The sequence below is a fragment of the Balaenoptera acutorostrata genome, chromosome 6 (genome assembly GCF_949987535.1).
Source record: "Balaenoptera acutorostrata chromosome 6, mBalAcu1.1, whole genome shotgun sequence".
In the NCBI taxonomy this organism is placed as follows: Eukaryota; Metazoa; Chordata; class Mammalia; order Artiodactyla; family Balaenopteridae; genus Balaenoptera; species Balaenoptera acutorostrata.
The window spans coordinates 12509144-12525157 of NC_080069.1; the positions used below are offsets into that span (position 1 = coordinate 12509144).

The 16014-nt window shown below is 40.7% G+C and overlaps 1 protein-coding gene across 3 annotated transcripts in view; it reads right to left on the reverse strand.

Annotated features, from left to right (window-relative positions):
• Nucleotides 1–1890: 1890 nt before the first annotated feature.
• Nucleotides 1891–16014, reverse strand: part of BNIP3L (BCL2 interacting protein 3 like) — a 31366-nt gene continuing 17242 nt past the window's right edge. For all 3 annotated transcript variants that reach the window (XM_007192755.3, XM_007192757.3, XM_007192759.2), the window contains exons 4-6: nucleotides 15206–15309; nucleotides 14938–15087; nucleotides 1891–4658 (exon numbers count right to left, since the gene is read on the reverse strand). In XM_007192755.3, coding sequence (XP_007192817.1) covers nucleotides 4610–4658; nucleotides 14938–15087; nucleotides 15206–15309 — 303 coding nt within the window. In that variant the 3' untranslated portion in view covers nucleotides 1891–4609. The remainder of the gene's footprint in view (nucleotides 4659–14937; nucleotides 15088–15205; nucleotides 15310–16014) is intronic.

Consider the following 16014-nt stretch of genomic DNA (forward strand, 5'->3'; position numbering starts at 1 on the left):
ACAGCTGAAATCGCAAAAGCACTGACGAGGCTGAAAGGTGGCAGAGCCCGGTCTGGGCTTCAAGGCTGCTCAACATCAAGGTACACTGGGGAAAGATGCCAAGAGCAATTAAAAGGCTCCAAGAGTCTCAGCTTTAGTTCTGGCTCCTTTTAGATCAGGAGATATTGATGGAAAACAGTTCCAACCTCCTTCAGCCTCCACCACCATCCTCATCTTCAAAGACCTAGTGTTCATGGAGAAAACGGAGCCCGTCAGATGTGGATTTCCTCAATTTACGGCTCCTTCACCCCCTCACAGATCTCTCTTCACCTCTTCTCACCTACCTCTTTATTTCCTATTGTAAGTATTTGGGTTTTGTGAATTTTGAGTGATTCCAAAAGTCCCTCTCCCCCTTTCCAAGGTAAATCTCCCCTCTGAGTCCTTAATATATCCTGCCTACTCCCTCCAGGACTTTGTTATCGGCTCCCCCGCATCTTCAATATTTCCCTTTGCACTTCCTCCTTAGCCTACAAACTCATTCCTCCTCTCTCTATATCCCAACCTAAGCAAACAATCCTACCAACCGGTCTCCTCTGGGAAATCTTCCCCTTCACTTTCTTCATCTCCAAATTGACCAAGAAAAGTCAACACTTCTTAGTTGCTATTCATTCATTGACCCAATTCAGTTTAACCTGGGACCCCTCTTTTGCTCCGACAGAAACGCTCTTGCAAAGATCAGCAGTGATTCAACTGCCCAGTTCAAAAGCTACCCTTCAATTCACCCTCTTTAACCACTAAATTGGACAGGATTGGTTACCACCTCTTTTTGGGGAGGAGTGGTTCTCCTACCACACTATTTACATCACTCACCTTTTCCAGCTTCTCTTCTGCTCAGTCTTCAAATGCTGCCCTTCCCCACTACTTTGCCGACTTCTCATCTGTCCTCATGGCCAAATCTTCAAATATAATACACATGCATGTCTCAGTGTTTCCATTTCCACTCCAGACTTTTCTCCTGAGTTCTAGTTCTATTTAAGAAGTGTCTGCTGGTTATGTTCAAACCAGGTCAAATGTATTCAAAGTTGAAATCATCTTTCTCTCCCCCTACCACTCCATTCCTCCTCTGGTTCTCACTTTCTCAGTTAATGGCATCATCACATTAATGTCACATGCCTTCTTCCTTTCTCAACCATCTCCTTACCATTGACTCGGCTTTGTCTCCCAAATCTACCCCGGCCCACCTTTCCCATCCCTAGGGTTACAGCTGAGGGCAGGTTCCTATTCCTTCCTCAGAGAACTCACGGGTCTCCTGGCCTCTGGTTCTCTTTGCTTCACTCTTTCATAACCATCTACAACTTAAGTCTTCAAGCATTTCCCTGCTTTAAATAAACCCCTCAAAAGTAACCCAATGACTATCCAAAGAAGTTCAACCCCCGAGGGCATGTAAACTTCAGTTTGGTTCAACACTTCACTACATTTTCAGTGTCCTCTCTACCCACCGTTGTTTTCCAGCCACAGTGAGCTTCGTTATTTCCGGAATGTATTTTCACATGTGTCAGCTGCGGGCATGCTTGTAATTCCTTTTTGCATTTGTTGAACACTTACTCATCCTTCAATAGACCCCCTCCTCTGTGAGCCCTGATGCCCTCTGGCAGAACAAATGCTCTGATGGTTATGGCCCCATTGTACCTCATACACGATGAATAATTACATCGTGTGGTGGATGTCCCCCGAGTGTGGCAGCCTCAGGAGGGCAGGAATATCGTCCACGCCTATGTCATTGGCACACTGGCAGGTCCTCTAGGGTTTGAGGAACTCAACTATGGAAAACGTGTATGTACACAGGTAAGGCCTCCTTTCCCCTGAACTCCCAGGCAACACACGGGACATAAAATAACGTACTGACAGAAAGAGTTTTGTGAGAGCTTTAATGGCACAAAATGTTTGTAGCTACAAGTTATACATGGATTGTAAACTGTATATAATGATACAAAGTGCTAACTAAATAGATGAAGAATGCATAATCACTTTGGCTCAGTTAATTCCGATAATTTCAACAACTGGTTCACTTGAAAATTCATCTAAGTCTTCAGTTTTCATTTTTTAGAATAGATGTTTTTACTGCAATCAAAGTAACTTGCTGCACTTTTCCATGTGCAAGTTTGTGCAGTTCTGCTCTTGATTATATTTACAAATATCTTAAGCCAGTTTTCATCAAACGTAAGAAAAATGAAGACTGCCTTTTCGTCCTAAAATTGTAAACAGGTGTAAAGCTTTCTAAACATTAATCTTAAAAATGTCAACTGTTAACTGTCGAATTCTCCTTTCCAATCACACAATCTGTTTCCATTCAACACAAATCTGGGTAGGAACATAAACATTTATCCCAGATGTTAGGGTTATCAATAAATACTGCATGATTTCATCCTATGATTAAGTTCTACTGTCATCATGTATTCATGTTTTAAGGAATAGTCCAAAATTTCACAGCTATTTTAAGAAAAAGGGCAGGACTAAATTTATTTTCAATGTTGGAAAGAAACCACAAATATACCCAAATTCAGCCACACACCTGACAGGATTACTACTGAATTTCAAAAGAGAGTAATGTGTTGCCTGTAAAAAGCTGCTTTTCTTTAAGTATAATTTTACTTCTCCCTCCCATGATACCAACTGTAATACAAATTGTATATTAGAACAGTTTAGCTCTTTAGTTCTCCTAACTTTACTGGCTTTTCCAACTTTATTCAGGCTTTTCAAAGTCAGCGGGCCAGCAGATTGACTTTCTTCCCAAAGAAATATGAAGACTTGAAATAAATAGGTTACAGAAGGCAAGTCAAGTGTTGTCAGATTTGTGAATAAGATAGAAACAAGGAATAATAAAAAAATGTCCAAAATTATTTAGACACCAAAATCTAGAAAGAAAAACATAGTCAAAGAATTCAGAAGACTATTTGGATATATCATCTTTCTTAAAGACAGCCAGCTACATTCTTGAAAAAAGAGAGTCAGAAATTAATTTTTTTGTTTAATATGTATGTTATTTTCCACTATAACACATCAACTTTACAAAACTTCATGTGAGAGAGAAAAGACTCAGAGAGTTTCTGCAAACTAGCAAGCCTGGTGGTCAGAGTGCTTTTATTCAAGTCAACCTGATACTCCTTATTTACTGAATAGATTGCTAGCCTTCAAATTAACAATGGTTCTCTAAATATTCAATGCTTATACCATAAACAGTAATTATTTATATATAAAACATATAATAGTATCCTTCAGAATCATGCTGTGTGTTCAGAAAGCCAATAAACCTACTTGAAATGACTGGTAAATCTGTTGCTTTCTAACAATTTGGTCCTAAAGCTTCACATTTGAGAAATGAACCAAAAAGTATATCATAAGAGGAAGTTGTTGAGTGTTCTGGAACTTCAGGAGTTGAACATAACTGAAAAGATGGCTACAGGAGAAGGAAATGGCTAGCGCCTGCACAATCACAGACATCGCCTTGGGCAGGTTGTACAGTAAACATGAGAAAGGGAGAGAGCAGAAGAAAACCAATGGCGTCTCTTCAGAACTCTGTCAACTGTTCCCACAACCCAAGTCTGGTTTTCAAAGTTGCCCGAGTGCTTGAAATAACTCTGAAACAATTATCTTCAGAGTTTAAAGGCTTCAGAGTGTAAGTGATGCTTCCTAAAACAAGAAGCCTGTATTTATTTATACCACAAATTGGAACTCATTCCAAAGCCTCTTAGGGAAAAATAAAGAAAGAAAGAAAAAAATTCAAAGTCATGAAAAATTCACATGCAGCTAATAAACATAAAAATACCAAACACACACACACAGAGGTCCCCAAAGCAACTTCATAGATTTCTAGGCCTGAGACATTCCTTACCAGAAATAAAGATTCTACACCATAGAAAAGACACCATTATAACATACTAGTATTAAAATCTGCTGATGTATTCTTGTTCTTCTATTTTATACCTATCATTTATATAGCTTCCCTCCCACAAATAAAAAGGCGCCATTAAGAGGCTTAGACAGAAAGTGGCTCCAAAGCTGGTTTTAAATAATTTTTTATTGCCCAGGATATTTTTTTTTCTTGTGTCCTATTTTGTTTGTTTTTGCTTTCTTTTTTAATAACTATAAATTCAAGCTTAGAGAAGCTTGCCTTTGTCTTGAAAAAAAAAAAAAATCAAAGCTTTTATATCATTTGCTAACCTGGTCTTGCTTTAAGAGAAAGATGGGAGTTATCTTGCAAGAGTAAAATTTATACCATGAATGATGCAGGTCTAAGTCTGGTGGTACTAAAAGGAGACAACAGCATTGTTGACAAAATTATAATCTGCTGGTGGCATTTGCAGAAAAGAAGCCCTTGCAAATTTCTAAACAACAGTAAACTCTGTTAGGAAATTCTAAAGTGTTTTACAGGCCAAAAAGGGAATGAGGTTAGTAAAATGCCTCAACAGAGTTTGAATAAAATACTGGATTTGAGAGTTACTGGAACTTGGATATGTAAAAATAGGGTGTAGGCTGGGTCATGCTTACAATGGTCTCAAGTTCAAATAAACTACTGTGACAATACACCACTTCACAAGTCACACGCTTTCCCAGGGGCTCTTCTTTTCCCTCAGTAGGTGCTGGCAGAAGGCGTGCTGAGTCGTTTTCCAATGTAGATGCTGAAAGGAAACACAGTATACCATGTTTCATCTGTTTCAACAGTTCTCTACCAACTTGTCCACAGGCTGAACTGTACGTACAAATGAAAATTTTCACCCACTGTATAAGGCTCTAAAGGTCCATGTGTACAGTTCCCTAACACCCTGAAATCATCACTGACTTACTTAAAGCTAGTCATCAGCCAGCTAAACTGGCTTTATATGTTTACTCACTGGGCAGGACTGGACATCACTGGGCCAGTGATTAGACAAAGCCAAGCCAGAGAGAACAGATCCCTCCAAAGAGTAAAGCAGAGCCAACCTCCTTTGAGACGGTCTGCTGTGGTAGACAAAAAATTCTACTGATATTTCAGATACAAAATACAGTAATATACCAAATCACAAAGCTGCCAGTGCTTTAAAATGCCCTTACTAACAGTTTAACTCTTAAGGATTAGGGCCTTATATTACTTTCCCATGCCAAGCAAGTGTTTGACCCTTATATAACAGAAGCAGAAGGGAAGTTAAGGAAAAGATGGAACCAGCCCCACACCCCAACGTAATAAAACCAACTTTACTTTTTAGAATCCTTTTTTTTTTCTACATTCATCTATAACAACAGTTACACTTACACCAGCAATAGAAACAGTCTGAAAATTCATAAAAGGAAGAGATCCTCCAAGGTACAAAAGCCGACCAGCCTCTTGAGGGCAAATGAACTACTGTGCAGTCAGTGCTGCAGGGGAATGTGAACTCCTACCCCACACAGCATTCTCACATACTCCCTGTTTTGCTGTGTGCCATCACTGTCCTCACCCTCACAAAAGCAGATCAGGCGCCCAGAAAGACTGGAGGTGTGTGCGGGAAAGTCACAAAAGCAGATCAGGCGCCCAGAAAGACAGGAGGTGTGTGCAGGAAAGTCACAAAAGCAGATCAGGCGCCCAGAAAGACAGGAGGTGTGTGCGGGAAAGTCACAAAAGCAGATCAGGCGCCCAGAAAGACTGGAGGTGTGTGCGGGAAAGTCACAAAAGCAGATCAGGCGCCCAGAAAGACAGGAGGTGTGTGCGGGAAAGTCACAAAAGCAGATCAGGCGCCCAGAAAGACTGGAGGTGTGTGCGGGAAAGTCACAAAAGCAGATCAGGCGCCCAGAAAGACAGGAGGTGTGTGCGGGAAAGTCACAAAAGCAGATCAGGCGCCCAGAAAGACAGGAGGTGTGTGCGGGAAAGTCACAAAAGCAGATCAGGCGCCCAGAAAGACAGGAGGTGTGTGCGGGAAAGTCACAAAAGCAGATCAGGCGCCCAGAAAGACAGGAGGTGTGTGCGGGAAAGTCACAAAAGCAGATCAGGCGCCCAGAAAGACAGGAGGTGTGTGCGGGAAAGTCACAAAAGCAGATCAGGCGCCCAGAAAGACAGGAGGTGTGTGCGGGAAAGTCACAAAAGCAGATCAGGCGCCCAGAAAGACAGGAGGTGTGTGCGGGAAAGTCACAAAAGCAGATCAGGCGCCCAGAAAGACAGGAGGTGTGTGCGGGAAAGTCACAAAAGCAGATCAGGCGCCCAGAAAGACAGGAGGTGTGTGCGGGAAAGTCACAAAAGCAGATCAGGCGCCCAGAAAGACAGGAGGTGTGTGCGGGAAAGTCACAAAAGCAGATCAGGCGCCCAGAAAGACAGGAGGTGTGTGCGGGAAAGTCACAAAAGCAGATCAGGCGCCCAGAAAGACAGGAGGTGTGTGCGGGAAAGTCACAAAAGCAGATCAGGCGCCCAGAAAGACAGGAGGTGTGTGCGGGAAAGTCACAAAAGCAGATCAGGCGCCCAGAAAGACAGGCGGTGTGTGCGGGAAAGTCACAAAAGCAGATCAGGCGCCCAGAAAGACAGGAGGTGTGTGCGGGAAAGTCACAAAAGCAGATCAGGCGCCCAGAAAGACAGGAGGTGTGTGCGGGAAAGTCACAAAAGCAGATCAGGCGCCCAGAAAGACTGGAGGTGTGTGCGGGAAAGTCACAAAAGCAGATCAGGCGCCCAGAAAGACTGGAGGTGTGTGCGGGAAAGTCACAAAAGCAGATCAGGCGCCCAGAAAGACAGGAGGTGTGTGCGGGAAAGTCACAAAAGCAGATCAGGCGCCCAGAAAGACAGGAGGTGTGTGCGGGAAAGTCACAAAAGCAGATCAGGCGCCCAGAAAGACAGGAGGTGTGTGCGGGAAAGTCACAAAAGCAGATCAGGCGCCCAGAAAGACAGGAGGTGTGTGCGGGAAAGTCACAAAAGCAGATCAGGCGCCCAGAAAGACTGGAGGTGTGTGCGGGAAAGTCACAAAAGCAGATCAGGCGCCCAGAAAGACAGGAGGTGTGTGCGGGAAAGTCACAAAAGCAGATCAGGCGCCCAGAAAGACAGGAGGTGTGTGCGGGAAAGTCACAAAAGCAGATCAGGCGCCCAGAAAGACAGGAGGTGTGTGCGGGAAAGTCACAAAAGCAGATCAGGCGCCCAGAAAGACAGGAGGTGTGTGCGGGAAAGTCACAAAAGCAGATCAGGCGCCCAGAAAGACTGGAGGTGTGTGCGGGAAAGTCACAAAAGCAGATCAGGCGCCCAGAAAGACAGGAGGTGTGTGCGGGAAAGTCACAAAAGCAGATCAGGCGCCCAGAAAGACAGGAGGTGTGTGCGGGAAAGTCACAAAAGCAGATCAGGCGCCCAGAAAGACTGGAGGTGTGTGCGGGAAAGTCACAAAAGCAGATCAGGCGCCCAGAAAGACAGGAGGTGTGTGCGGGAAAGTCACAAAAGCAGATCAGGCGCCCAGAAAGACAGGAGGTGTGTGCGGGAAAGTCACAAAAGCAGATCAGGCGCCCAGAAAGACAGGAGGTGTGTGCGGGAAAGTCACAAAAGCAGATCAGGCGCCCAGAAAGACAGGAGGTGTGTGCGGGAAAGTCACAAAAGCAGATCAGGCGCCCAGAAAGACTGGAGGTGTGTGCGGGAAAGTCACAAAAGCAGATCAGGCGCCCAGAAAGACAGGAGGTGTGTGCGGGAAAGTCACAAAAGCAGATCAGGCGCCCAGAAAGACAGGAGGTGTGTGCGGGAAAGTCACAAAAGCAGATCAGGCGCCCAGAAAGACTGGAGGTGTGTGTGGGAAAGTCACAAAAGCAGATCAGGCGCCCAGAAAGACTGGAGGTGTGTGTGGGAAAGTCACATATGTTTCCAAGTTCATTACTGTGAACATCTCTCCCATATGCTGAGCTCCTTAAAGGGAAGGTAAGAGATGCTGTACTTCTTCTGCACATTATCTACAGAAAAGGACCCACTGGGCATGCTCAAAGAGAACAGCAGATATGTCTTAAAAATATTTAACCACAAGTGTTTAACCCCTAAAATATTTCAAAACTATACTTCCTCTATTGTTCAAATCAAGAAAAAAAGAACAATTTGAAAGACACCCCTGGAGAAGTCAAGATGTCGGTGTGGGAAGACACGGAGTTGGTGTCTCCCCACAACTAGGGCGCCTGCCGGCTGCTGGTGGGGGACTCTGATGCCCAAGGAGACGGGAGAACCCCAAAGTGAACCAGTGGCTTGCGGGATCTTGGTTCATGAGCCTGGGGTCAGGCCGAAGCTCCTGGGGTGGGAGATCCAAGTCCAAACCACTGGACTAACAGAGAACCTCAGATCCCAGGGAATATTCATCAGAGTGAGGTCTCATGGAGTTGCTCATCTCAGCACCAAGAACCAGCTCTACCCAATAGCCTACAAACTCCAGTGTTGGAAGCCTCAGGCCAAACAACCAGTAAGACAGGAACACAATCCTACTCATTAAAAAAAAAAAAAAAAAAGAGACAGCAAAAAAATATGTCACAGATGAAGGAGCAAGGTAAAAACCTACAAGACCAAATAAATGAAGAGGAAATAGGCAATCTACCTGAAAAAGAATTCTGAGTAATGATAGTAAAGATCATCCAGAATCTCAGAAATAGAATGGAGGCAGGGATTGAGAAAATTCAAGAAATGTTTAACAAAGATCTAGGAGAACTAAAGAACAAACAAAAAGAGATGAACAACACAATAACTGAAAAGAAAAATACACTAGAAGGAATCAATAACAGAATAACTGAGGCAGAAGAACGAATAAGTGAGCTAGAAGACAAAATGGTAGAAATAACTGCCGAGGAGCAGAATAAAGAAAAAAGAATGAAAAGAATTGAAAACAATCTCAGAGACCTCAGGGACAACCCTAAACACACCAACATTTGAATTATAGGGGTCCCAGAAGAAGAAAAGAAAAAGAGAGGGTCTGCGAAAATATTTGAAGAGATTATAGTTGAAAACTTCCCTAACATGGGAAAGGAAATAGTCACCCAAGTCAAGGAAGCACAGAGAGTCCCATACAGGATAAACCCTAGGAAAAACACACCAAGACACATATTAATCAAATTAACAAAAATTAAATCCAAAGAAAAAATATTAAAAGCAGCAAGGGAGAAACAAAAAATAACATACAAAGGAATCCCCATAATGTTATCAGCTTATTTTTCAGCGGAAACTTTGCAAGCAAGAAGGTAGTGGCAGGATATACTTAAAGTGATGAAAGAGAAAAACCTACATCCAAGATTACTCTACCCAGCAAGGATCTCATTCAGATTCGATGGAGAAGTCAAAAGCTTTTCAGATAAGCAAAAGCTAAGACGATTCAGCACCACCAAACCAGCTTTACAACACATGCTAAAGAAACTTCTCTAAGTGGGAAACACAAAAAAAGAAAAAGACCCACAAAAACAAACCCAAAGCAATTAAGAAAATGGTAATAGGAACATACATATCGATAATAACCTTGAATGTAAATGGATTAAACGGCCCAACCAAAAGACACAGACTGGCTGAATGGATACAAAAACAAGACGCATATATACGCTGTCTACAAGAGACCCACTTCAGACCTAGGGACACATACAGACTGAAAGTGAAGGGATGGAAAAAGATATTCCATGCAAATGGAAATCAAAAGAAAGCTGGGGTAGCAATACTCGTATCAGATAAAATAAGACTTTAAAATAAAAACTGTTACAAGAGATATGGAGGGACACTACATAATGATCAAAGGATCAATCCAAGAAGAAGATATAACAATTATAAATGTTTACGCACCCAACATAGGAGCACCTCAATACATAAGGCAAATGCTAACAACCATGAAAGGAGAAATTGACAGTAACACAATAATAGTAGGGGACTTTAACACCCCACTTGTACCAGTGGACAGATCATCCAAGCAGAAAATAAATACGGAAACACAAGCTTTAAATGACACAATAGACCAGACAGATCTAATTGATATTTATAGAACATTCCACCCCAAAGTGGCAGAATACACTTTCTTCTCAAGTGCACGTGAAACATTCTCCAGGACAGATCACATCTTGGGTCACTAATCAAACCTCAGAAAATTTAAGAAAACTGAAATCACATCAAGCATCTTTTCTGACCACAATGCTATGAGACTGGAAATCAATTACAGGAAAAAAACTGTAAAAAATACAAATACATGGAGGCTAAACAGTGTGCTAGTAAATAACCAAGAGATAACTGAAGAAATCAAAGAGGAAATAAAAAAATACATAGAAACAAATGACAACGAAAACACAATGACCCAAAACCTATGGGAAGCAGCAAAAGCAGTTCTAAGAGGGAAGTTTATAGCAATACAATCTCACCTCAAGAAACAAGAAAAATCTCAAATAAACAACCTAACACTATACAACAACTAGAGAAAGAAGAACAAAGAAAACCTGAAGTCTGTAGAAGGATAGAAATCATAAAGATCAGAGCAGAAATAAATGAAATAGAAATGAAGAAAACAATAGCAAAGACCAATAAAACTAAAAGCTGGTTCTTTGAGAAGATGAACAAAATTGATAAACCCTTAGCCAGACTCATCAAGAAAAAAAGGGGGAGGACGCAAATCAATAAAATTAGAAATGAAAAAGGAGAAATCACAACTGACACTGCAAAAATACAAAGGATTATAAGAGACTACTACAAACAACTCTATGCCAATAAAATGGACAACCATAAAGAAATGGACAAATTCTTGGAAAGGTACAATTTTCCAAGACTGAACCAGGAAGAATTAGAAAATATAAACAGACCCATCACAAGTCATGAAATTGAAACCATAATTAAAAATCTTCCAACAAACAAAAGTCCAGGACCAGATGGCTTCACAGGCGAATTCTATCAAACATTTAGAGAAGAGCTAACACCGATCCTTCTCAAACTCTTTCAAAAAATTGCAGAGGGAGAAACACTCCCATATTCATTCTACGAAGCCACCATCACCCTGATACCAAAACCATAAAAAGATATCATAAAAAAAGAAAATTATAGACCAATATCACTGATGAACACAGATGCAAAAATCCTCAACAAAATACTAGCAAACAGAATCCAACAGCACATTAAAAGGATCATACACCATGATCTAGTGGGATTTACCCCAGGAATGCAAGGATTCTTCAGTATATGCAAATCAATCAATGTGATATATCACATTAACAAATTAAGGAATAAAAACCATATGATCTGGGCTTCCCTGGTGGTGCAGTGGTTGAGAGTCTGCCTGTCAATGCAGGGGACACGGGTTTGAGCCCTGGTCTGGGAAGATCCCACATGCCGCGGAGCAACTAGGCCCGTGAGCCACAATTGCTGAGCCTGCGCGTCTGGAGCCTGTGCTCCGCAACAAGAGAGGCCGCGGTAATGAGAGGCCCGCGCACTGCGATGAAGAATGGCCCCCGCTTGCCGCAACTAGAGAAAGCCCTCGCACAGAAACGAAGACCCAACACAGCCAAAAATAAATAAATAAATAAAAATTAAAAAAAAAAAAGATTCTTTCTCTCTCAAGATTCTATGAATATGCAAATATAAGTCCACTGCTTTATATTTAAAAAAAAAAAAACAAAAACCATATGATCATCTCAATAGGTGCAGAAAAAGCTTCTGACAAAATTCAACACCCATTTATGATAAAAGCTCTCCAGAAAACGGGCATAGAGGGAACCTACCTCAACATAATAAAGGCCATATATGACAAACCCACAGCAATCATCATACTCAGTAGTGAAAAACTGAAAGCATTTCCACTAAGATCAGGAACAAGAGAAGGATATCCCTCTCGCCACTCTTATTCAACATAGTTTTGGAAGTCCTAGCCACAGCAATCAAAGAAGAAAAAGAAATAAAAGGAATAAAAATTGGAAAAGAAGAAGTAAAACTGTCACTGTTTGCTGATGACATGATACTATACATAGAAGATCCTAAAGATGCCACCAGAAAACTACTAGAACTAATCAATGAATTTGGTAAGGTTGCAGAATACAAAATTAATGCACAGAAGTCTCTGGCTTTCCTATACACCAACAACAAAAAATCAGAAAGAGAAATTAAGGAAACACTCCCATTTACCACTGCAACAAAAAGAATAAAATACCTAGGAATAAACCTGCCTAAGGAGGTGAAAGACTTGTACTCAGAAAACTATAAAACACTGATGAAAGAAATCAAAGATGACATAAACAGACGGAGAAATATACCATGTTTTGGATTGGAAGAATCAATATCGTGAAAATGACTATACTACCCAAAGCAATCTACAGATTCAATGCAATCCCTATCAAACTACCAATGGCATTCTTCACAGAATTAGAACAAAAAAATCTTACAATTCGTATGGAAACACAGAAGACCCCAAATAGCCAAAGCAATCTTGAGAAAGAAAAATGGAGTTGGAGGAATGAGGCTCCCCAACTTCAAACTATACCACAAAGCTACAGTAATCAAGACAGTATGGTACTGGCACAAAAACAGAAATATAGATCAATGGTACAGGATAAAATGCCCAGAGATAAACCCACGCACGTATGGGCACCTAATTTACAACAAAGGAGGCAAGAACATACAATAGAGAAAAGACAGCCTCTTCAGTGCTGGGAAAACTGGACAGCTACATGCAAAAGAATGAAATTAGAACACTACCTAACACCATACACAAAAATAAACTCCAAATGGATTAAAGACCTAAATGTAAGACCAGACACTATATAAAACTCTTAGATGAAAACATAGGAAAAACACTCTTTGACATAAACCACAGCAAGATTTTTTTTGACCCACCTCCTAGAGTAACGGAAATAAAAACAAAAATAAACAAATGGGACTTACTTAAACTTAAAAGCTTTTGCACAGCAAAGGAAACCATAAACAAGACAAAAAGACAACCCTCAAAATGGGAGAAAATATTTGCAAATGAAACAACAGACAAAGGGTTAATCTCCAAAATATACAAACAGCTCATGGAGCTCAATATCAAAAAAACAAACAATCCAGTTAAAAAATGGGTGGAAGACCTAAATAGACATTTCACCAAGGAAGACATACAGATAGCCAAGAGGCACATGAAAAGATGCTCAACATCACTAATTATTAGAGAAATGCAAATCAAAACTACAATGAGGTATCACCTCACGCCAGTCAGAATGGCCATCATCAAAAAATTTACAAACAATAAATGCTGGAAAAGGTGTGGTAAAAAGGGAACCCTCCTGCACTGTTGGTGGGAATGTAAACTGATACAACCACTATGGAGAACAGTATGGAGGTTCCTTAAAAAACTAAAAATAGAGCTACCTACCATATGACCCAGCAATCCCACTACTGGGCATACACCCTGAGAAAACCATAATTCATAAAGAGTCATGTACCACAATGTTCACTGCAGCACTATTTACAATAGCCAGGACATGGAACCAACGTAAATGTCCATCAACAGATGAATGGATAAAGAAGATGTAGCACATATATACAATGGAATATTACTCAGCCATAAAAAGAACGAAACTGAGTTATTTGTAATGAGGTGGATGGACCTGCGAGTCTGTCATACAGAAGTACTTCTGATGAAGTACATCAGAAAGAGAAAAACAAATACCGTATGCTAACGCATATATATGGAATCTAAAAAAAAAAGAAAATGGTACTGATGAACCTAGTTACAGGGCAGGAATAAGGAGGTAGACATAGAAAATGGAATTGAGGACATGGGGTGGGAGGGCGAAGCTGGGGCAAAGTGAGAGTAGTGTTGACATATATACACTGCCGAATGTAAAATAGCTGGCTGGTGGGAAGCAGCAGCACAGTACAGGGAGACGGGATCGGTGCTTTGTGACCACCTAGAGGTGTGGGATAGGGAGGATGGGAGGGAGGCTCAAGAGGGAGGGGATATGGGGATATATGTATGCATATGGCTGATGCGCTTTCTTGTGCAACAGAAACGAACACAGTATTGTGAAGCAATTATACTCCAATAAAGATCTATTTAAAAAAATAAAAGACATCCCTGAAAAATTAACGAATTGCAGGTAAATGTGGGGTCAATTTTAGAAGGAAAGAAAAATGCTGTCAATACAAAGAGAAAACAGTAGTGACCCCAGCCAGCTTTCCAGTTGCACTCAAGGACTACTTGATAAAATGGCGTATTTTCCCATTTGGGAAAAAGAAATGCTCACATCAATGCCAACTTTATACACTAAAGATTAATTTACTTTAAAACTCAGCTTATCATGAGTAATTTATAAACAACAACAACAAAACCCAAAAAGAAAAATCAAATATAGAAGAGCTCTCACTTTAAAATGAACATTTAGGGTAGTAAATCATACGAACAACTTATTTTCAAATAAGAAAAAACTCTACTCTTAAAAATGCTTATTGGATAGGTATCCCCCGCTTTTCGCAAGTTTGCTTTTCATTACTTCGCTATGTAGGTTAGACCTATGTTAGTACCTGTTTTCGATAACTGAAAGAAATTGGAAGAGGATTTTCACTTGTATAAAAAAAGGCGCAAAGTGAACAGTGTTCAGCGCTGGTTTTGCAGCGAGCTGTTACAGAGGAAGCGCGCTCCGAGCAGTGAGAGCGCCTCCCGCCCAGGAACCACACTCAGCGTCCAGCTGCCGTAGCTTTGAACTGCATCTGTGAGCATCTGTGCTTTATCGCGATGTATGTTGTGCATCAGTTGGCAAGATGTGTCCTAAGGTAATTGCTTCTTCGCTTTACACCATTTCAGCTTACGGAAGGTTTCATAGACATGCTCTACTTTCAGAGAGCGGGGGAACCCTATATACCAATAATGAATCGACTTCAATAATTCTTCTAAGTTCACCCCACTTGCGCTGAAACATTAAAAGGACAACAACACAAACTGCTTTCATGTATATCTTACAGCTGGAAATAAAATCTGTGAATAAAATGAATGGAAGAAACTTCAGGCACTGACCAGTACTTACCCTAGCCCCAAAGCCAAAACATGGGAAAGGAAGAGAGATGGAATGAACACCTTAAGAAATTCTGCAGAGAAAATCCCCCCTTTCTTCATGGCTCCACTTTTTCTCATGCTTAAGGAAACGGAACGTTTAGGGTGCCTGAAGTGGAACTCCCTGGGGGAAGAAATGCAGAGGCAGGTGTCAGAAATGCATTTGCTGAAAATACCTCGGCAATTAGCAGGTCCACACTACATGCACTGTGTCCACTGAAAAGAACCATGTACTGACTTACTTAGGTGGAATGTTCTCAGGTCTACTGGACCAGTCGGACACCCAGTCTACACTTTTCTTCAAAGCATCCACTTCTTTCTCTCCTTCTGCAACTTCTTCTTCTGACTGTAAAGGAGAATTCACATTTTAAAAAAGGAGAAAAGGAAGACTGATCCTTCCTACTACAGAAGACAAATCTAGACAGAAAATATACAAAAATCGTAAGCTTGTGCATCAATAATTTTTATGTAAGAAAGATGTCATTTTTCCAAAAAGGCTGACAAAATGATCTAAGATCAGATTATTTAATATCTTAAAAAAAACTTGAGTGAGTTTCACTGTTATGTCTAAACATAGAATATGAACCTGAGATTTGAATTATTCCTCAATTAAAAAAAAAGAATATGAATCTGAAAAAAGTATATTTGGGGATACAGTGTAACTAAAGTGTGGAAAACATTGATAATCGTTGAATCTGGGTGATACGTGTATGAAGGGCCATTGTAATATCCTCTTTACTTTTGTATGCATTCAAAATTTTTCATAATTAAAAACAAAGGGGAACATCAAAAAGTATATGCTAACAAATATAAAGTAATGAGAAAATAAATAACTGGGAGTTGGGCTGAGAAAGTAAACAATTTATAATAACTTAAAAAAACTAGTATTTATTAAGCATTTATCAAGAGACAAGCATTAGTCTAAGCACTTTACATGCATTAACCTTTACCTTACAACAATCCTGTAAAAAAAGGAACTATTACTATTCCATTCCACAGATGAGGAATCCGAGACATAAATTAAGTGCCCAAGTTTCTATAAGCGGTAAGT